Raw genomic sequence first — 23617 nt, 5'->3', positions numbered from 1 at the left:
TAATGGTAAAGTAACTCTTATTTATAACTTAATTAACAAGGATGATGTTTTGGTTTGCATTTGTTTGAACATACTATGAATTGAAGAATAAAGCATATGTTAACTAAATATAATTGAATCAGCTAAATTAACTGACCAGACCATACTCATATTTCTAATTGTGCATATATGTCACTCCGGGTTTACTGTGAATGTTTAGGGTTAAAGTCCCGATGTGACACCATGTGTCACAGCAATATTTATGGCATTTGTTTCATATCAATTTCATCAAGAAATGTTTCCACAACAGGTTAAATGTAATCAGAATCAGAATACCTTTATTCGTCCCACAGAGGAGAAATTTACATTTGTTACAGCAGAAAAGAGCCGAAGACAGCTTAATGTTTAACAAATGACATGTCATGTAAGCATTTTTATTCTTAAATGGCTTGAATATTAACTTTAGCAACAAAAAACCTTTCCAAATCTAGCTAGTTCTGTCACATGTTTTAGCCTGACACATGGACATCTTGGACATGTTGTTATGGGAAGACAAAAGCAAATGACAAGGACCATGACCCCAGACTGTTCAGTGTGTGTCACTTAGGGACTTCGTGAGATAGAAAAATCTCATGAGGAATCTGTATAAGGAACTTTCCAGAACCTTTAAATTTCATGTGACACCCGTGTCTAAGCAATTCTGTCTGCCTTCCGTGTTCCTTTTGTTATTTACTTCCTCTCTGCCTTCTTCTGATGATTTATCTGTTAGTTTGTGTGTTTAATTCCCATGCATCAAGATTATTTTCATGTATGTAATTGTTTTTCCTGCACAGTGTAGAGTCGCGTTGTGATGAGAGGGATACAGGTATTTCATAAAATAAACGTGATCCCTGGAGGTTAGCTACAGAATTGATATCACAATTTAATCGGAGCTGATCACAAGTTGTCATGACTGATCCAGTCATCTCGATGAGCGTTCAGGCTGTGAATAAACAACTTGTGTTTTACTTTTAGGCTGTCTGAAGGTATGGACAGCTATCAAAGCTACTATACATCACATTAAGAACGATGAACAAATGAAAGTCGGACACAAATATATAATTTAAATGATTTATTGAAGTTTGCAATGTTTTGAACAGGCATCCACACAGTCACCTACTTTGAAATGTTCGATACCTCCCTGTAAGCGTCACGATATCGGCCTCTGCCCCACAACCTCAAATACGAGTACTGAATGTGCATCAAAGTGATCCTATGGAGCAGGGTATATGCAGGAATCCTGAAGTCAAATTTAATACCTTTTAAGACCTTTTTTAAGACCCTTTCCATACATTTTAAGACCTCATCGCAACTTTGAGTTCTAACCGGTTACATTGGCTACACACTTTACCTCACATTGACTATATTGATTGTAAGATAGCAAAACTAAACAGAGTGCAGACAGACTACTGAAGCCTCCTCTCCACATGAACTTCAACCTCTCTGTGAAGGTCAGGTTTAATTCAGTATGCTGCTTTGTTGCTTCTGTACTCTGTGCTCTTTCATTCCAGTCAAACTCCTCAGAAACCATTAGAAACCAGTATTTGACCAATAAACAAAACAATTGACAAAACTTTGAACTATGAAATATATTAAACTTTGGTGAGCTTCAGCGGGGTAATGCCATATAGGAGCTCCCTCTCAAATACCCAGGGGTTAAATTGGGCTGGGGCTGTCCGGGGCTAAGCCCTGGCACATAGGACGATGCTCTGACGTCATCACCCTCACACATTTGTCATATGTTTACAAAAAAGGATATATATGTTAAGACTTTTCTCGTTCTTAATATAGACTATATTTAGGGTCTATATGTGTTGACTTTACTTTAAAATAGCAGATCTCTGTGACCGGATATAGTTTGGCTTAGACCCCGGCCCCACAAGGAGGCATACGGTAAAACGCATACGCAAGCGCAAAAAAGGCTTCCTTTCACACGCATTTGATTCATTACCGTGTCCGTTCACACTAGACCGCTGCAAATGCTGGAAACGATGTAGTACATATGTCATGCCTGTAAGTGGCGCTGCTGCCGCCCGAAATACACCAAAAGCAGCGAAGAAGACCCCGGAGCATGGTTGCCATGGTTGCCCTTCTGTTTATTCTCCGCGGTGGACGGCGTGTTCTCCTGCTGTATCTCTCAGGTAGTCCACCAGCAGATGAAAAACACCCACCTCTCCGCCTCTTCCAAGGAACGAGGGGACCGTGCGGCAGTTTCCGTAAAAAAAATGTTCCGCCGGTCAACATGTCCGTTAAAGTTTAAATCTTCCGTACAAAATTAGGAAAGTGCCGGTCAGAGGTCTTCTTTGTTATTTATTGAGCTTTAAAACAAATTGATGACGACTCTGTTCTCTGTATAATAATATAATAATATTTAATAAACGGTGCCTGCCTCTCTTTTCCTCCCCCTCTTCTGACAGCCCAGCAGCAGCAGGAGACGTGGGGAGAGGGAGGCGGGCTATTTCATCATTATCAGAAAATGATCATATAGGGCTTACACACGGAGCCGTTGGACCCCCAGAGCGTTGCGTATGCCGGTCTTCCCACCTTGGGACCCGTTACCGTAGTCGTTTATCCCCCCCCCCCCACACACACAGAGCGGAGCAAGGCAACGAAACTTAAAGTAAGAAGCAGCATTTTACGGCGCGCTATGCATGGGGCCGCCTTGTGGGGTTTCCCGACATGTCGTTTCAGTAAATTAAAGGGTGTTTCATGTTGTCGTTGCTGTGGGACTTCTTAATACCTTGGAAAATGCCATTTAATACTTTTTAATACTTTTTAAAAGCCTTAATTTTCGCTAAATTGATTTATCAACTTTTAATACTTTTTAAGACCCCGCGGACACCCTGTGGAGGCAGATATAGCAAAAGATGAACGTAAACGACAAACGATGTTTCTTTCCTGGTAAGTCAACAATGGGTCCTCAATGTACACGCCCCGGATTCCTATGACGAAAATAATAGAATGTCGCCAGTTGTCATGACTCAACTTATACTGTAACACCGGCAAAAATCACCGACTGTGAACGTGAACATTAATAGAATATCACCTCCCATCTTCAGCTCAATCTGACTATTATAACATTAGCGTTAAGAAAGCTTACTTAAATATCTGCCACAACATAAGTAACCGGATAAGAGAAACATTAAGTACAGTCCGCTGCATATCACATCATAATGTATCATATATTTCCTTATCTGAGTCAGCTGAGCCGTATCTGGCCGTGCAACACTCACAGTGTCACATACTGTATGCAGAAGTATTATTTTAACAACACATTAAGTTGACGAAACACTCGAGACAAATGTAATTAAAGTCAGATCCACTCGTGTCTTAGACGGGGCAGTGATATCATAAACCTGTTAATGTACGCATTCAAACGCTTTTTCTTTTATCAGCTGTATTCACCTTGCAGACCTGTGCAACTATGTGGCTTTTATCCTGGATAAAGTGTTTAAGTCATGGATGTTTGAAGTTTAACATCTTCATATGTCTAATATTATAGTTGACTTTTCATTCAGGAAGTATGACGCGCTGCGCTGTCAGTACGCTTGTCCATGTTTGTGATTGGTCGAATGCTCCAAATACCACCCCTTTCATGTGAACGCGCACCTAACTAGATAGGACACGGCTGGCTTGAGCGATCCACTTGATAACCCGCGTCGCAGGACAGTTTAGCGAGAGCGCGTATGTTTTGGATTAGGCCAACCTGCTAACTCAAATATATCCAGGTTAGGTTGAACCAGCTTTGTAGTACAGGCCTCTGGTCATTAGTGATCAACTGTAATTGACCCAAAGCAGCATCGGGTCTCTGAAGGTTGATTTTGAGCAAGTGACATGAAGAGGATGCATTCAAAATATTTTACACTTTGACTTTTCAAAAACATAATTAAAGATGATGTGTGGGGGGATTTACTCACCGTGGATGGGGTTGTGTCCCACGGTCAGGGGGATGGGCCTCTCAGGTTGGGATTGAACACGTGTCTGTGTGTGTGTAGTGAGTGTGTGGTAGTATTTGGGCTTTATAACATACTGTTGGCTTTGACCTGGGTGCATGGGGATGGACCGGATCCTGGAGGAGAAAAAGAACATCATGAGTCGTCAGAACAAAAAATATATAATCTGAATTTAACAGCAACAAAAACCTCTTGAAAAAATAACGAAATGACAAAAACAAATACACACATTAAATCATTCCTGTATTCCAGAAGCCAGGAACAAGCCTTGAACATTGTTCAGTACCTATACAGAACTATCAGGACTTTATGGATAAGTTGACCAAAAGAGCAATCAGCCAGAAACCTGATGTATTACACTAGCTGTTTGTCCTTTGACAATGCTTTAAGCCCGGGTCACACTGTCCCGATATTGACACCAGATGGACACACGAATATGGAATTGTGAATTTCACACGAAGATAGCCCCGAACCACACAAAGGCAACATTTACATTACATTTAAGACATACAACTGCAACGAAAGTAACAAAAACAATTATGTTAAAGTACTATGATACTTAACTGATATTTTCAGACTTTGTTCTTTACTTTATCCGTCTTTATATGTAGAAGATATTAAGTTTTCTCCATCATGTTGTTTCCATAGCAACAACAACTTCCTGTCAACTCGCCTTCAAAAATAAAATCATCTAAATAAAACAGGAAGTTAACCTAAATTACATTTAAGACATACAACTGCAACGAAAGTAACACAAACAATGTAATATCCTTTTCAGTTTCACAGAACACAAATTGGGTTATTTACATCATATGTTTACATGATTTTGTTGTGCAATAAAACAACCCGATGGACACACGATAAAGGAAATGTTCAAATTTGGCTCTGATCGTAACAACATCGGGCCATTCGTGAGGGCATCTTAAGCCATCGTATGACCGCCGGTGGAGTTTCTCAGGCTCCGGCAGCAACTTCTTGAGCGGTGGCAAAATCTTTGGCATGCCAAGAAATTGCCGAAGGACCTTGCGAAGGTTCATCTTCGTGTTGAATTTGTCTGTCAATTTTGCCCTTCGTAAGGCCATCGTGAGGGCATCTTGTCAAATCGTGTTCCATCGGGGCAAAAAATGCCCGATGGCACCGATGATCAGACGAAGATGACACATTTCTTTTATCGTGTGTCCATCTGGTGTCAATTTCGGGACAGTGTGAAAAGGGCTTAAATGATTTAACCTAGAAATCAGTGCAGCAGCCTCTTCCTGCACTATTCCATTCACAGTGGATTCACTCTTTGGAGTCTGAGATCCTAGCCAGCAGGAGTATCTTCATTGTTAATGATTTGTTTTTTTAATACGAGTTTTTAAATTAAAGACATACTGTATATACTCAGGATCTGAAATTATTGCAATGTCCTTGGATCAGTACTCTGAAATCACTTCCTCATGTTCTCAAATTCTTGTAATACTTCAAGACCATCAAACCTCCACTTCCTTTCACCACCCTTCCTAATAGCCGGGGCCTCGACCAGACTACTGGGCTCCAAACCTCACCCACATGTTCAATGATATTCTGAAAACCGCACAACAGACACAGTCATTTCAGAAAATGTGTTGTCCAAGTATTGTGCAACATGCAGGGCAGACATGCATCAACCTGACAGTACTTACAAATAAAGATAGTGCGCCAAACACACAGAGAACATTTTAAAAGTCCTGAAGACGCTCCACATCAAGTCTCTAAACACATATCTTATGGTACAGAAAGCCTTGAATGGTTTCTGTATCCTGGGGGAAAGAGTCATTTGCTTTGTGTCCATGTGTAAAATATCAGTGTAATATGGGGGTAATATTGGTGTTACATGGGTGTAATATGTGTCACAGACACATATCTCCTGTCTAATGTCCACTTGTAAGATTGATGAAACAATACTCAGGCAAACCCGGTAACTGGAAATCCGAACGGTTAGGTCCCCTTTTACAGAGACCTGGCTCGGGGGATTCCTTATCGAGCTATGGCCCCTGGCAGGTGAACCAAAGCCCAGAGTGCAGGATGAGACTTGAGGAGACGGCCTCAGCAATAACTCTTACTGCTCAAATGTCAAAGTTGATGGACAATCTCTCCAGAATGTAACATTTTATTGAAGCAAAATATCTTCATCATTCACCATCACTCCTAATGGAAATTCAAGAAGCACCCCCCCCCCCCTAGTTGTTTGCCTCCGCCAACCTATCAAATCGCAGTTCAGATGCAAGCATCTCCAAAATGTAAATCACTTTGTCTTCAACAGCAGCTGTGCTGGTAATGTTTTCCCCTTGTGCAACTGTGTGAGTCATACTCTCAAAAGATGCAGTCACAAATCTCTCCAGGTGTATAGTTGAGACCCAAATGGAGGTTGGTTTGGGGATGGCAGTGCTCCGAGCAAGGGGGGAGGAACTGTAGGCTGCCTCTTTGCAAAAGGGTCTTTAGTGTTATCTTATTTTACCTAAAGAACCAGTGACCTTCATGTTTGACCTTTGACCACCAAACTCTAATCTTTCAAATGTTGGTTCCAAATGTAAAGAAAAGCATTGAAGCATTCCTCAAATATGGCATATTCATGGGAATGTTATGCAACCCTTACCAGCAGAAGGCCAAGAAATCCATAAGATAAAGATGTTAAAATGAATTGTGATCAATATATGGAGTAGGAAACTGTCTTTTTTTTATGTAAATGTGCACCAGGAATAAAGATGCGTATCTCATTTTGAGGAAACTTTTCAGGTCCACCAGCACAGTCAGAGACGACTGTCAACAGTTAAAGTTTGACGTATTTCCAGATGGGATGTTTGTGTATTATTTATGTGTGCGAAGCAAAAATAGTAAATGTATTTGATCCCCGTAATTGTGGCACTGCCTTGTAGTATAAGCAAAAGTCAGCATGAGTTTACAGTGTGCATGTATGTGAGCTCATCTGTGTTTGGTCAGCTGTCAGTGATCAGAACTGCCAGGCATTCTCTACATCCTCTTTTATTAAAAGTGATTATGTTAATTCCTGCAGTCTGTTTATACTGTACATATACTGGGTTTGCATGCTTTATATTTGCATTTCGGTCAGATCAACTTTACACAGCCTTGTTTACTACAGACTGAATGGCAGAGCATCACTCAGCCAAATTGGCGATGTGCTCTGAATTTCCATCATGCAGTCTGACATTAGTGGAGATAAGCAGCTTATCTCAACTCAGTTACAGAGATCAATCCTCACCAACAGTAAGAGGGCAATGATATTGACATGAATGCATTGGATCTTTGGTGTATGAAAATGAAAATAAACACTGCATGTTGTCCCCAAGCATCCACCCATCAAGCAAGTAAGGGGAAACTGTTTGTGAGTCCCTGAGAACCATCAGGAACAAGTCAGGCCAGGAGGAAATAATGAAGTCCTGCTGGATCAAGGTATGATCCTGTTCTGTGGCCACAGATAACATTCTGTGGGTCCTTACGCACTCTACTAGAGTGGATCCAAGCAGACTTGCTTTAACCCTCCTATTGTCTTCGTTTTCCCCCCCTTACTTTGGTGTTTGCGGTCAAATATTGTTTCAGACTACTGGAATACATGAAAAACTGCAGTAAATGTACAAAGAATAAACACTGAACATGTATTGCGTGTGCCAGGTGTGATTCACATGGGGGGATTGGGCACATAAGGGGGGACACACATTTAGTGTGTGTGTGTGTGTGTGTGTGTGTGTGTGTGTGTGTGTGTGTGTGTGTGTGTGTGTGTGTGTGTGTGTGTGTGTGTGTGTGTGTGTGTGTGTGTGTGTGTGTGTGTGTGTGTGTTTTTTATCTGATCCTTTTCTTTATGGGACCGGGAACACCATGGGTGTTACAAAGTTGACTAAATCATCCAAAATTCAATGAAAGTGGTGATCAGCAATTGTATGTTGAAATGTCTACTGTGAAGGATATCATAAAGCCTTAATGCAATCGAATCTAAACAAAAAAGTTATGATTGATGAAAGTAGTAAATCGGTCAGATTTTACCCGAAGACAACAGGAGGGTTAATAGACCTTCCTTTGTTTTGGTCTTTTAAGTTCGACTGTATTTTGGATCATACTTAATTATCCTCAGGTCTATTTCAAGCCTTATAGTTATTCTTTTTGGATGGGCCTCTTAAGGCCTCTATCCCGATGAAGTGTTTAGCCACGATAGCCACATGGCTCTGGTGATGGCAATGTCTGTAGGTTAGTTGGTCAACCACTTCAGACTAAAATATCTGCGCAAATATTGGAAGAATTCCCATGTTATTATATATGGACATTCACTGTCCTCTTGGTCTTTGAGGCAGGCAGCTCCTCTCGCTGGAGCTAACTGTGCCCTGGGAGGAAAGGATGGAGGAGGTACATAAGAGGAAGAGGGCCAAGTACCAGGAAAAATGGTGGAGGACCATGCATGCTCGTGGAGGTGGGCAGCTGTGGGTTTGAAGGCCATTCCCTCAGCAAGGCCTACAGAACGATGGGTATTAAGGGACCAAGCAGGAGATGAGTAACAGCGTGAAGGAAGCAGAGTGAGCGTGGCTGAAAAGGGTGGCCAGTGTGCCTGATCAACTTTGGTTGCAAGACCCAAAACACCCCATGACTATACAACACGATGATGTGCTCAAATGTTTTCATCAGAAGATGTATGTAAGAACTATCCTCAGAGGTAGAATTCTAGCAGTTGTAATGATCCTGACCTCTAAAGCAACATGCATTGGACATTTTAGAGAAATGTCTCAACAACTATTGAATGGATGGCCAGGATCTGCTCACTTTCCATGTAACACTTCTCTTTTCCAGTGACTTCATTTGTATGGATTGGCATAAAATAATGTTTAAACATTTATGGCTCCTAGACTATAGTGATTAACTGAGTATTTCTCTAGCTCACCATTAGGCTAACTTTTTTCGTAAATATCTGTCGGAATGGGTTGCCATGAAATGTCGTACAGACATTCACGTTTCCTTTAAAGAACTTTGAAAGATGCTCACCTGATTTGTCTAACTCATGCTGCTTGATTCTATTTCAAAATGTATTTTTGCTCAGAAAAAGGACAGTGGATTTTGTACCTATCGCTTACAATAAAAGCACAGGATGATCAAAAGCAATTGATCTTTTAACAGTCATTATATTAATATAAGCATGCTGATGACTGTTGTTTGCGAATAAAAATCAAAGTAAGAACTTCTTCATGACAAACTATAGGTGAAGTTTAACACTTGACCATGATGCCTGAAGATACAGTCAACAGGTTTTCAAAAATGTTGACAAAATTATTTAAATGGTAAATGTTACAATATTTAAATATGATATCACCTAACAGGGTTGTCAAGTGGATGACATAAGGAGAGTGCAGGGCCACAGAGAGGAGATGATACACATGGAGTCATTTGTCAACCAGGTGTATTTTCATCTCATTTATATGATAGGCCCCCTGCCATGGTAAAAATAAACAGAAAATGATAGCCTTGTAAATAGCTCTGCTCTGAACTGTAACTTAAATAGAATAGATCTTCTGTTTAGGGTATGCAACTATATTTAAAGTATAGGCCATGCCACTCTCCCTTGTGATGTACAGTTATGTGTACATGTGTTATTTTCTGTGTGTCTATTAGGGCTGCACGATATTGGAAAAAACTGACATTGCGATCCCCCCCCCCCCTGCGATATATAATGCGATATGAAAACATACAGGAATTGAAGAAAATACAGATTTTTCCCGCAAACCATCCTTTCTTGAACTTTGATGCTATACAATTGGTATTTTTTTAACTATATTTAACCGGATGGAGGATTTTAGTCACGGACGTTTGGATCTTAAGTTATCAGAGCAACAAGCTGAGCTAGCTCGGTTAGCTGCGCCGAACTGCCCTGGAGAAACACATGAAACTACTTTATTCAGTGTTTTTACCTTTGATCACCGGGTCCGTTTGCGTTGGAGATTTGATTGTGATTGGCATGTCACTCACTCAAGTACCCCTGACATGAGAGCCGCGCAAGTTTTCCTTTTGTAGCAAGCAGCAAAATAATTGTAACATGACGTGTTTGAGTTAAGTTGCCTACTTAATATTGCAAGTCCTAAACATTTTTTTTTTAAATCGTCACGTCCTGCGATGTCAATATCGCATATGCATGCGCATTTCGCGGTTATCGTCACGACACGATATATCGTGCAGCCCTAGTGTCTATGTTCATTTCTAATACAGAGTCATACAACTGAGCTCTCTTTAAACCTTCTGGATATTATTTTAATACATTTTCATTCAGTCGCAAAAAATATCCACAAAAAAAGTATTGCATTTTTAGCAGCAAAAAAACTGAAAACACAACATTGACATATCCATGTAAAGAGTCGTGTTCCTTTGCACCTGACAGAAACATGGCTTTCTAACGGCCCCAACCAATGCTCATCTACGCTCACCAGACTAGGTTCTTTGCGTGATGCTAGACAAGTAGCGCAAAGTCGGTTTATGAAAGTTTCAAACCGCTACCTTCCCTGAATATCTCAGCTGACCACTGATTCGTTAGAGACCGTTACAGCACCTCACATGGACTCTGTTCAAAAGGAGCCTTGCGGTGAAGCCAGCTGGGCAGTTTTGGTCCTATGGTACCTACAATGTTTGTTGTGAGGTCTGTAACTACAAGCCTCTGTTACGATCTGTCTGTGTTCTGTTGTCTGTCTGTTTTGTTGTTATATATTGAAAGGTGTTCACCCCGTCTTTCGTCTGTGGTTGCTTCCTGTCTTTGGTTGCAGACGAATAGTCCATTTAGCTCAGTGGTTCCCAACCTGGGGGGCGCGCCCCCTCTACTTTTTTTCTCAAATATATATTTTTTTAAAGCTTTATACTTGGGCTGAAGTCGAATAGTCCATTTAGATTAGGAACCTTCCTAACGGAGTGAAATGACCCGGAAGTCCCTCAGTGGCATCCATGATAAGTGCCGTTCGAATTCTCTAGATCAGGGGTCGGCAACCCCTGGCACGCGTGCCAGCATTGGCACGTGGCACCGTAACAAGTGGCACACTAAGAATAAGTGGAATAAGTGTGCAAAAATATTTAAATTATATTTTCGGATCCTGAACGAGACCGCCGCCAGAGCGCGTCTCCCCGTTACCTGCAGAAGGAAGCCATGCACGCAACGCAGCCCCGCTCTCTTTATCTCCAGGTGACTTTCTGCCGCTTTCCTCCGTGGTGCAGTGCTGATCGTTTCACCACGGAGGAAAGCACTTCACTAATTGCAGTACCCATAAGGAGCTGTAGAAAATGCCGCAGTTTTTGCGTGGCTGTGTATTTAGTTGAAAGCCCAGTGGCGATCTGCTGATCTCTCATCGAAATAATATGCTACAAAGGGGCGGACTGGCCATCTGTGTGTTGAACTTTCCTGTCGGCTCCCAGACCGTAGTCGAGGAGGGCAGAAGCAACAAGCTTCAGGTTCAATAACCCATTTTGGCTTAAATGACTGGAGAGAGGCGAGCTCATCTTGGGAGGCCGTTGCATTTATTTAGCTGTTCTTCTGTTTCACAAAAATACATCCCAGACCTCTGTTTTTCTGCTGCCTCGTTTCACTTCCAGAAACATACAGACGTTCCCTCACTGTCGCTCTACCATCCACAAACACACATGCACAAGCCACACCCCCATCTCTCTCTCTTAAACGGACAGCGATCTCATCTCACTCTGCATGACGCTAATATCATATCATGTGTGCTCTAGAGAATCACAGAACGGAAGATCGTCCTTACTATTATGCCGTTTAAACCAATTATTTAAATGTGTTTGTTAAATTCGGCGTCATGTAAGTTGCGCTGACAGGTCCACACACTGCTTCCCCGCAGCGAGGCTCCCCCGCCCTCCTGCTGATAGTTGACGAGCCTCAAGCTCCTCAACGCCCCCCCCCCCCTTGATAATTCTCGATCGTTGGCACGCTGATAACATTTTTTTTTTAAATGGCACTTCATATCAGAAAGGTTGCCGACCCCTGCTCTAGATGATAGGAAAGGAAGTTTCAAAGTTCCTTTATAACCTCCTTTAGCTTAGGAACCACTGGACCTCCCTTGACGAAAGGAGAGGAGAAAATGCTGCCCCACAATGCCTTGCAGCCGCAGCATTTGCAATCACACAACATTCGGCCGTTCACGGAAACAACCGATCATGAAAGTTACGGTGCTTATTAAGCTTTTTAAAACATATGTGGTAACTTGCCAAAGTGCTTTGTTTTGAACGTGCATCAGTATTATAATCAAAAAGAGAAATATGAACGTTAGTTTTTACTGAAATGATCAAATAAAGTCAACATTTCACAGTCTTTACTGAGCTGTGTGGGGTTTGTTCAACTTTTAAAAGATGTTTGAATGGTGATATACTCAGTGATAGATGTTAAGGACTAACGTTTATAATAAATTAGGGCTGTCAAAACAAAATTAACGCCACTAATTATTTTAACGCGATTAACGTATGTGTATTTTTGGTCCTCGGCCGCCCCGTAGTTTCAGAGCGCATCGAGTTTAAAATACCATCTACAAGCTGATGCTGACAGCCCCTAGTGATGGGATTTATGGCTCTTTGAAGGGAGCCGGATCTTATGGCTCCGTTCCTTTCAAAGAGCCGTTCAAAAGAGCCGTTTTTTTGGCGGGGTTACTTGGTTTGTCTGTGAAATAATCACCAGGATAAGGATTGACTGTATTGCCAGACCTAATGTCAATAATCTGCTTTGTAAACACGACACAAGGTGGCGCCATATCCATGTCATTCATGTCCGTGAATGTACTACTTTGAATTTACCCTCCGTATGTGTTAAGTAAATAAAGTTGCCTTGCCTTGAATGAAATTCACGCAACTCTTAATATTAGATACTGTGTTTTTAAGTGGCGATGGAGATCATTTGTTGGCCCTGCTTTAAAGGATATTTTGCCTTTACAAATGGTGCGCTTTTTTGGTTGAAGTGCATCAAAATGCTGCTGCGTTTTCGCCTTTGGCTCATTTTCCATCCGAAAAACACGTCGTCTACCTGTCCTGTAGCCTACCACTTGTTATGACTTCTCTCTCTCGCGTATTCCGTTAAGACCCACCCCATCTCACTCCTCCTGCTGAAACCTACTAATCAGAGTAGGGGCGGGTCTTCACAGAATACGTTTGGGGAACAAAATCAAGCTTTTTAACAGGCGAGTGGATTTTGGCAGGCAGTGAGTGCGGACTAACAATTGAACGATAACAAGAACGGCTCTCACCAAGTACGACTCGGTTCCCCTCGTTCATACCAAAGAGCCGTTCAAAAGAATCGGCTCGTTCGCGACCGACACATCACTAACAGCCCCGCTCCTGCCGCTCGCAGACCACACTTCCACGCTCACCGGCAGGCACCGACTGGCCATCGGGAGGAACGGGAGGGTGTGTGTATGTGTGGCGCGAGCGAGCTAGAGAGAGAGAACGTGCACACCTTATGTGTATTGTTGTTGTTGTTAGCATCTGGTGCTAGCTAGCTACGCTAACGGATATAAGGAGCTGTTTCAAGGAAAACAGAGGAGCGACATTTCGCCAACAACTGCGCAGAGCACTTGACTTTATGCAGATAGCCAGACAGTGGGACATTGTATGAACAGTCACGGATAGTGACATGATTACAGCGTCCAGGCAGCTCCCGTTCGAGCATATGCCTTGAGTTAAACATAGCTCCAACGATCCATCACAGTGTCTATACACACACACACTTTGTATTGTATTATTGTATGAAAGAGGTTCCAGGTTGAATTTAGGCAAATATTTGTATTGTTCAGAGGTTGTTGTTTTTAATATTCATGAGAATATTTGTCATTGTTCAAATGATAATAAACAAACATTGGCATAAAGCATATTTGTCCACTCATATGTTGATAAGAGTATAAAAAACTTGAAAAATATCCGTCTAAGGTACATTTAGAACAGATAAAAAATGTGTGATTAATTTGCGATTAATCGCGATTAACTATGGACAATCATGCAATTAATCGCGATTAAATATTTTAAATCGACTGACAGCCCTACATTTGTATTAATTTTAAGATATTTTCATAGTTCATACATATTGGGATCATTTGTATTAATGTGGACCGGAGGGAGAGAGTGACGAGTATAAGTTTCACTTTCCTTTTTTATTTCAATTCCAACTTTGGTCATGAAGAATATCTTTCTCTGTTGTCCACGTTCATAAAGCATAAGTCACGCCCCTCAAGTGTGCATTCCAAGAGGTAGGAAGACTCTGCTGATTGCGTGAAGTGCAAAACGCTTCCCAGCCGAAAAACATTTTAAATAGCGCATTTCAAATCAGAATAACTGAGTGTGCATCCAGACTCGGTGAGGACACTATCGATACTGACTCAGCAATCACTGTAAGTTATATTCTTGTTTAAATAGACTTCTCTGTTTCATTTATTCTACTCTGTATAATTGTTCTGTAGTTATTGTAGCTAAAACGGCGATTTCTGAGAGATTTTAAAATCTCAGATCTGCTCAAGTCCAGCAGCTGTAACTCAGGTCTCAGTGAGTCACGCCCCTCAAGTGTGCATTCCAAGAGGTAGGAAGACTCTGCTGTCGCCCATCAGCAGAAAATAGTTAACTAATTACAGCGGCGTGCCCCCAAAGCTGTGAGAACTGAGCAATCAGGTATCCATCTTAGGTTGCGTTTTCCTGGAGCGTCAGCTTCAGCGTCAGCCAGACGAAGACTGACAAAGACATTAAGAGTCCTGTGGGAGTAAGACTGACAAAGACATTAAGAGTCCTGTGGGAGTCACGTGGGAGGCAAAGAGGAGGCAAATCCTACTCTGATTGCGCCAAGTATCGCTGGTGTTATTTAGTTTTATTCAATTCTCTTGGGTTCTCTAGCCCCTCATGCTATAATCATGTGTATTTTCTGCATTCCTGTTCATGTGTCTTCTCGCAATTATCACTGGCCCCGTGTTTCTCCTAATCGATTTCACCGGCCTGCTCTCGTCTATCCCACATGCTCCACTGAGATCCAACATCTCGTTTCAGGGGGCCTGTGGAACTGCCAGTCAGCTGTCCCTAAGGCTGACTTCATCTCTGGCTACGCTTCCCTGCAGTCTCTGGATTTCCTTGCTCTCACGGAGACCTGGATCACTCCATCCAACACATCCACCCCAGCAGCTCTCTCCACAGCATATTCCTTCTCCCATACACCCAGACCCTCTGGCAGAGGAGGTGGCACTGGTCTCCTGCTCTCTCCCAAATGGAGCTTTTCCCTCTTCAAGCTACCTAATTTCACTCCTTCTACCTTTGAATTCCATGCCGTCACAGTAACCCATCCTATACAATTAACCATTGTTGTTCTCTACCGTCCACCAGGCGCCTTGGGGGACTTCTTGGAGGAATTAGATAATCTCCTCTCACACATCCCTGAAACTGGCCCTCCCGCTGTACTTCTCGGAGATTTCAACCTCCAGACAGGGAAGATATCTGAACTAACATCTCTGTTAACCACCTTTGCTTTCTCACTGTCTCCATCCCCACCAACTCATAAAGCTGGCAATGTCCTTGATCTCATATTCTCAAGGAACTGCTCTACTTCTAACCTCTCTGTAAACCCGCTCCACACATCCGATCACTTCTTCATTTCATTCTCTCTACCCCTTTCCAAACATAACAACCTAATCTCTTCTAACTCTGCTCCTGTCCGCCGTAACCTCCGTTCCCTCTCCCCCTCTACCTTTGCCTCATCGGTGCTCTCAGCCCTCCCTTCCTCTGACTCGTTCCAACTCCTGCCTCCAAACGCTGCTGCAAAAACTCTCCTCTCTACTCTCTCATCCTCTCTGGACTCTCTCTGTCCTCTCACATCGCGGCCGGCTCGTCAGTCCCCTCCTGCTCCCTGGCTAAATGACGCACTGCGTGCTAATAGAACCATCCTTCGGGCAGCAGAGCGGAAATGGTGGAAATCCAAACACCATGATGACCTCCTAACCTATCAGGCTCTCCTCTCCTCTTTCTCTGCTTCCATCTCTCAGGCAAAAAGCACTTTCTTTCAAGATAAGATCCAATCTTCCTATTCCAATCCCCAAAAACTATTTTCTATCTTCTCCACCCTCTTGGAGCCCCCCAAAGCACCTCCCCCCTCCTCCCTTCTGTCAAGCGACTTTGTTAACCACTTTGAAAAAAAGGTTGATGATATTCGCTCTTCTTTTTCTGACTCACCTTTACTCACCGCTGGGTCACCAGACCCTCCCTTCACCCACACACTGACCTCCTTCTCCCCTCTCTCTCCAAGTGAGGTTCTTACCCTCGTTACCTCTGCCCGTCCTACCACCTGTTCTCTGGACCCTATCCCCTCAAACCTCCTTCAGACTATCGCTCCTGATATTCTACCATTTCTCACCCATTTCATCAACACTTCTCTAACTTCTGGTCACTTTCCAAACAGTCTCAAGGAGGCAAGAGTAAACCCTCTCCTTAAGAAACCCACTCTCAATCCGTCTGATGTTATTAACTACAGGCCCGTCTCTCTCCTCCCGTTCCTGTCTAAAACACTTGAACGCGCTGTCTTTAAACAACTCTCCTGTTATCTCCATCAGAACAACCTTCTGGATCCGCACCAGTCTGGTTTCAAGGCAGGTCACTCAACAGAAACTGCTCTCCTTGCTGTCTCTGACGAACTGCACACTGCTAAAGCAGCCTCCCTCTCCTCTGTCATCATCCTTCTGGACCTGTCTGCTGCATTCGACACGGTGAACCATCGGATCCTCCTTCGCACTCTCCAAGAACTTGGAGTTTCAGGCACTGCACTTTCCCTCCTCACCTCATACCTCAACGACCGCACCTACAGGGTTACTTGGAGAGGGTCCGAGTCCGACCCTTGTCAATTAACTACAGGGGTCCCTCAGGGCTCGGTTCTTGGTCCCCTCCTCTTCTCCCTGTACACAAACTCGCTCGGGTCTGTCATTAGCCCGCATGGTTTTTCATACCACTGCTACGCTGACGACACCCAACTAATTCTGTCCTTTCCCCGCTCAGAGACCCAGGTCGTCGCACGCATCTCTGCTTGCCTAGCAGACATCTCTCGGTGGATGTCTGCTCATCACCTCAAGCTCAACCTTGACAAGACTGAACTGCTCTTCCTTCCGGGAAAAGATTGTCCCACTCTTGACCTAACAATCAACATCGGCACCTCTGTTGTTTCCCCGACTCAGACTGCAAGGAATCTGGGTGTGGTCCTAGATAACAAATTGTCCTTCACTGCAAACATCGCTGCTACAACCCGCTGCTGAAGATACACGCTTTACAACATCAGGAGGATACGTCCCCAGCTGACCCAGACATCAGTGCAGATTCTGGTCCAGGCTCTCGTCATCTCACGCCTAGACTACTGCAACTCCCTCCTGGCTGGTCTACCTGCATGTGCCATCCGACCTCTGCAGCTCATCCAGAATGCAGCGGCTCGTCTGGTCTTCAACCTTCCCAAATTCTCCCACACCACACCGCTCCTCCGCTCCCTTCACTGGCTTCCAGTAACTGCTAGAATCCACTTCAAGACACTGGTACTTGCGTACCATGCTGTGAATGGATCTGGCCCTTCCTACATCCAGGACATGGTTAAACCGTACACCCCAGCACGTGCACTCCGCTCTGCATCAGCCAAACAGCTCGCTGCACCCGCACTGCGAGGGGGACCCAAGTTCCCGTCAGCAAAAACACGTGGGTTTGCTATCCTGGCTCCAAAATGGTGGAATGAGCTCCCCATTGAAATCAGGACAGCAGATAGCTTACACATCTTCCGACGCAAACTGAAAACTCATCTCTTTGGACTCCACTTCGAGCGATAGAATTACTAACAAAGCACTTATATACTAATAAAGGGCTGGCTTTCTAAATGCCAGTTGAGTAGCACTTGAAATGTTTGGCTCTATGAAACCTGATGGACTTATATGATTCTGTTTTCTTAAAGGTTGTATCTTCCTGGTCGAATGCACTTATTGTAAGTCGCTTTGGATAAAAGCGTCAGCTAAATGCAATGTAATGTAATGTAATGTAAAAACAACAGCATCAGAGCATGGTGCAGAGTCTCTAGATGAGTTTACAGTAGTCCCTCGTTCTTATTATATAGCCATGTTGTAGTCCGTTGTATAGAAAACTGTAGTTTCCATAGTTTCCCCACAGCAGCAGACGCACATTTATGACGTCCGCTGGCGCATCATAAACACGTCGGATAGTGAAAGTGCAGTCGGATTCTCTAAAATACGCGTCTCTTACGTCTCTTCTCCTAAGTCCTTTTGAATTCTCCTATCCACTATCCCTTAACCCTGTGACGTTTCACGCATAGATCAAGGGATAGACGATAGGGTTAGACGTTAGGAGCTGATTTTTGGACTATTGGACCGCAACCAATGGCGGCTGGTGGAAAATATTTATATAACATTTTTATTGGGGAGAAATGACCCCTTAAATTGGGTCTTCTGGTGATGTAATGGCCCCATAAAATCGTGGTTCTAGGGCCAGGAACAACCAGGCTGAGTCGGGCTGAGTATGCTAAACTAGAGAGAGAATCGCTTACAAGGGGGCTACAACTACAACAAGATGAACATATTTGACCGTGATTTAATTGTAATACACGTTTCAAAATGATGCCGAAGTAACAACATACTGATACCGGATAGTAAAAACCATGAATTAAGGCTTTGACAAGTCTGCAGACAGACGGCAGGCGAAAAACCTTTTAAAATGCGTGTTTTCTAATGGAGATTTGGCTAAGCTAACGTTGTAAATGCTCCGACCGTCCACACTCACAACAACGGCCTATACAGACATAAATAAACCAGCGACTGTATTCGCCATGACACAGACAGTATGTGGTTTGTACTTGTTTAACTTTTGTCTAGTTTCTGAACAGATATGAAGAACTGTGAGCTCTGAGTGCTAAGAGCTAACGGCTGTGTTGTTTTTCTGGGGAGCTCATTGAAGATGACGTCACGGCTCCGCCTACACTGCGTTACTATAGATCAGGGGTCACCAAACTACGGCCCGGGGGCCGGATCCGGCCCGCCACCCCCCTTTGACCGGCCCCCACCCCCTCTGCCCCCCACTACTTGAACCGGCCCTATGAGGCAAATCCCCAAAAGTCGTCATGGCTTATTTTTTTCAAATTGATTTTTTTGAGTTTGGTATTTTGTTGATTTTGTTTCAGTTAAAAAAATTATATTTAGTTATAAAATAAAATGCACTATATTTGCCGAATTGTCGTCACCCGACATCTTGGAGATCAAGTGAGTGACAGACAACGCACGCGTAGAGAACTGTCAGTGTTCAGGACAGCAAAAATGGCTAACGTTAAACGAAAAGTTTATAGAGAGTGCAGAATTTTCAAAGAACAGTGGACCAACGACTATTGTTTTGTTCAGTATAAGGACCGTGCCGTTTGCATTATCTGTAAAGAGAGTGTGGCGGTTTTCAAGGAATATAATCTTCGTCGTCACCACGAAACCCGCCACAGTGACTTTGCTAGCTTGCGAGGGCAAGCAAGAGCAGAGAGAATTCGCAGAATGAAAGGCGGACTGGCAGCACAACAACAAACATTGATTCGCCAAACCCAGGTAAACCACGCTGCTGTTCGAGCTAGCTTCAAGGTAGCTCACATACTAGCTACCCATGGGAAGCCCTTCACTGATGGGGACTTTGTTAAAAAATGCATCCTTGCTGTGGCCGAGGAGGTGTGTCCCGACAAGAGAGAGGCAGTCAACGGTGTGAGTCTCTCTGCGACTACTATGACCAGGCGAGTAGAAGAATTGGGGGACAACGTTTATGAGCAGCTGAACGAGAAAGCGTCACAATTCAAGTTTTTTGCTTTGGCCATGGATGAGAGCAATGATGTGCAGGACACAGCACAACTGCTCATTTTTATTCGTGGGATTAGCGAAAGCTTTGAAGTGTCTGAGGAGCTGGCAGCACTAAAAAGCCTCAAAGGAACTACAACAGGAGAGGATATTTTTGTCCAAGTGTGCAAAACAATGGAAGAGTTGGGTCTAGATTGGTGTTAATTTGCCAGCATCACTACGGATGGCGCACCTAGTATGGTTGGCACGACAAGGCGGCTAGTAGGGCGCTTGAACAGCGAATTCGAGGAACGAGGTCTCACCCCCCCACTACAAGTCACCAGCAAGCCCTATGCTGAAAAAGTTTTGAAGTGGGCATCTGTTATGAAGGTGGTTGTGCACTGTGTCAACTACATCCGAAAAAATGGTCTGAAACACAGACAGTTCCAGGCCTTCCTCTCCGAGCTTGAGTCTGCCTACGAGGATGTGCTGTACTACACAGAAATCCGGTAGTTAAGCCGAGGCAAAGTGTTGCGCCGTTTCTAAGACCTGCTACCCGAAATCAACACCTTCCTGCAGTCTAAAGGTGAAACGGTACGAGAGCTGACCGAGCCAGAATGGAAATGGGACCTCGCATTTTTAACAGATGTGACTGAAATGTTGAACCACCTTAACGTGCAGCTCCAAGGCAAAGGGAAGCTAATCAGTGACCTGTATTCCCACAACAAAGCGTTCGAGGTCAAACTAGTGCTGCTTGTGAGACAGGTCGAAAAGCTGGACTTTACGCATCTCCCTGCCACCCAGAGCTACTGCGCTGAGAAACCACCTGTCCCGTTCCCAGTCGAAAAGTGCAAGGATGCACTGGAAATGCTGCAGGGGCAGTTCAGTGTGCGGTTCCGTGAGCTTCATGTCAACGGTAAAGCAATACGTTTGTTCCAGAACCCCTTTGCTGCCGACATAAATGATGCCCATCCCTCTCTTCAGTTTGAACTAGCCGAGTTGCAGAATTGTGATATCCTTAAAGATGCGTTCAAGCCTGACAGTCTCATTGAGTTCTATGCTTCGCTCCCAGGGGAAACCTACCCAAACATCAAACAGCATGCAATGAAGATGTCCACAGTTTTTGGCAGCACCTACATCTGTGAGCAAACCTTTTCCCGCATGAAGCAAACCAAGAATACAACAAGGAACAGACTCACAGATAAACACTTGCATCAGACCTTGAGACTGGCTACCACTAGACTGCAACCAGACATTGAACTTCTCATCAGCCAGAAGCAAACACACAGTTCACACTGATACGGTAAGCACACTGATTTTAACAATTACTGATTTTAATTGCTATAAATATGAAATGTGAAGGCTCTTTTTAATTTGCTACATATGTTGTAAAATTATGTCACAGAGAAAAGCAGACAGCAGCATGTCTTGCCATTTACTGAATATGGTGCTTCTTGTGTTCAATCCGTCATCCCTCCATGCCAGGGCTCCAGAAGGCACTCTGAAATGAGGAGAGGAGATTGCTGTTGCTGACCCCATCCCAAAGACAGCACAATTCATCAACAAGTACAAATCCAGCTCACCTACATATAGGCTACTGATTTTGATTGCCGTTATTCTGTATTATTGTTGTGCTTTAGTTTTGAGCCTACACTGCTCATGTCCTTTTCACCTTGACCTAAACAAAATGTTAACTGAACATGCTCACCTGGATAGGCATAAGAGTTGGCTAGTTCTATTAGCCTACTCATGTTATTATAATTTTGATGTTTTTTATTTATTTATTTATTTTATAGGCCTATTTATTTGACCTTTATTAAGTGCTGCACACAATTATTATTATTATTATTATTATTATTATTATTATTATTATTATTATTATCATCATCATCAGGCCTACCTATAATTTATAATTTTGAACTCACCTTTGCCAGTGTCAATCACCTCAACTAGGCAGATGTTTCTTACCTTGACAGCTTTGATGTTATTTTTATTAGAAAACAAATAAATGGAATATCTGTGGTATTTCAAATTAAAGCAAAGTGTGAAGACTCAATTGCTACTTTTGTAAACCACTAGTAAAGATGGTAAACAAATATGTGACAGGAATCAAGTGTTGATATAGTAGTGTGGAAGTAGTAGTGGGGATGGCTGTGCCGGGCTAGTAATCTCTTCTACACAATGAGCTGACTCGGCCGCGGCCCCCCATCACAGTCAGGAACAATAATGTGGCCCCCAGAGAAAAAAGTTTGGTGACCCCTGCTATAGATACTACCCCAGTTACTCACGAGTCTAAAAAACAACTCACGTCAACGCACGTAAGCAACGTGGGCGCCAACGTGAGCGCCCTCGTGACCAAACTATTTGACGGCGCTGATTGGCTGAAATTATGTTTCGGCGGCACAGTTTACTATTGAGACTTTTGCAACGTGCTGGTTACTGCTGTTTGGCTTGGGGGTAGCGCCCCGTAATGATAAACTAATGCCAAGGACAAGGCCAGGCAGGAAACATGTGACTTATCAGTAACTTTAGACATCGTAACACAATTTTAAACAAGATTTTATTATAGATTATACATTTTACTGATACCAATTGTATGATATTTACCTTGTTCATTACAAATAAATAATATAAAATATATATATCTTTGAAATATATATATTTTTTTATATATGTTTTTTAATTTAATATTTTTTTTAATATTTTTTTTTGTATGTGGGAAGAGGTGGGGCGGCGCCCCTAGCGTCCCTATGGGCCGGCCGCCACTGACCGCAACCTTTGTGTTTTCCCTCCTGTCTGATTACTGATTCTGTTCACCTGGTGCCTCTGGGTTTTTCCTGCCCTCCCCAGCCGTGTCTTGTCCTCCGATTAGTTTGCATGCATTTAGGTTCTGGTTTTCTGTCGGTGGTTGTGGGATTATTGAGTATTTGACAAGGGAGAGAGTTCTGTTTGCCTGAAAGTCGTTCACAAGGAGTGAGTTCTGTTAAATATTTATACATGTTATGTTTAGCCTTGAAATAAAGGTAATTTCAGTCAAAACTTTTGTCAGTGTGCAATTGGGTCCTACCTGCTCGGCGCAACCCGTGACCAGAGTTGGGTGTGTTAAATTATTCCGTTACCAACAAAAGTAATATTATTACAGTAACGCGTTACTGTAATAATATTACTTTTGTCGGTAAAAGAGTAATGTATGCAGTAATCACACTACAGTTACTACCATTGCCCGACACACGTTACTTTGTTACTTTTATAAAATCAGTAATCACACTACAGTTAGCCTACTAACATAAAGAATTAGTAGATTCTCCGTTTGACAGACAAAAGGGATTTCCGCCGCAGGTTTATATTTACGTAACATTTGCGCGACTTGCGCGTCCACATGCAGTGCATAAACATGGCTCAGTCAGCAGCGATAACTTTCGAGGGGTGGAGGTTAGGGCTGTAGCGATACACTAATCTCACGATATGATACGATACGATACATTCAGCTCACAATACGATATATATCACGATATTCAGCCAACGATACGATTCGATACGATTCGATACTATTCGATACGATTCGATATAATTCGATACACTTACATAATTTTCTGAAAGATTTTAAAGGGAGAGTGTGATTTTGGTGACATATTGTGAGTGTTCCATTGACTTGGATTTAATTAATTCAACTGAAAATTGAAAGCATCAATTATACAATATATGGCTCTGACTAGACAGAGTCTACTCCTTGCAAATGCTGGACAAAATGAATCAAAAGATGTGGTGAGAAAATTAGTTTCATTTATTGAAACAGTGCAAACTGTAGCTTACAAGCCTTTGAAACCTAAGTACATAAAGTGC

General features: G+C 43.0%; 1 protein-coding gene across 1 annotated transcript in view; it reads right to left on the bottom strand.

Moving 5' to 3' along the window:
* Positions 1-23617, bottom strand: part of ltbp1 (latent transforming growth factor beta binding protein 1) — a 210354-nt gene that overhangs the window by 136322 nt on the left and 50415 nt on the right. The window contains 1 exon segment of the mRNA XM_079689263.1: positions 3936-4087. Coding sequence (XP_079545389.1) covers positions 3936-4087 — 152 coding nt within the window.

This window comes from Notothenia rossii, assembly GCF_949606895.1.
Source record: "Notothenia rossii genome assembly, chromosome: 6".
Classification (NCBI taxonomy): Eukaryota; Metazoa; Chordata; class Actinopteri; order Perciformes; family Nototheniidae; genus Notothenia; species Notothenia rossii.
This window is presented reverse-complemented; position numbering and strand designations above follow the sequence as displayed.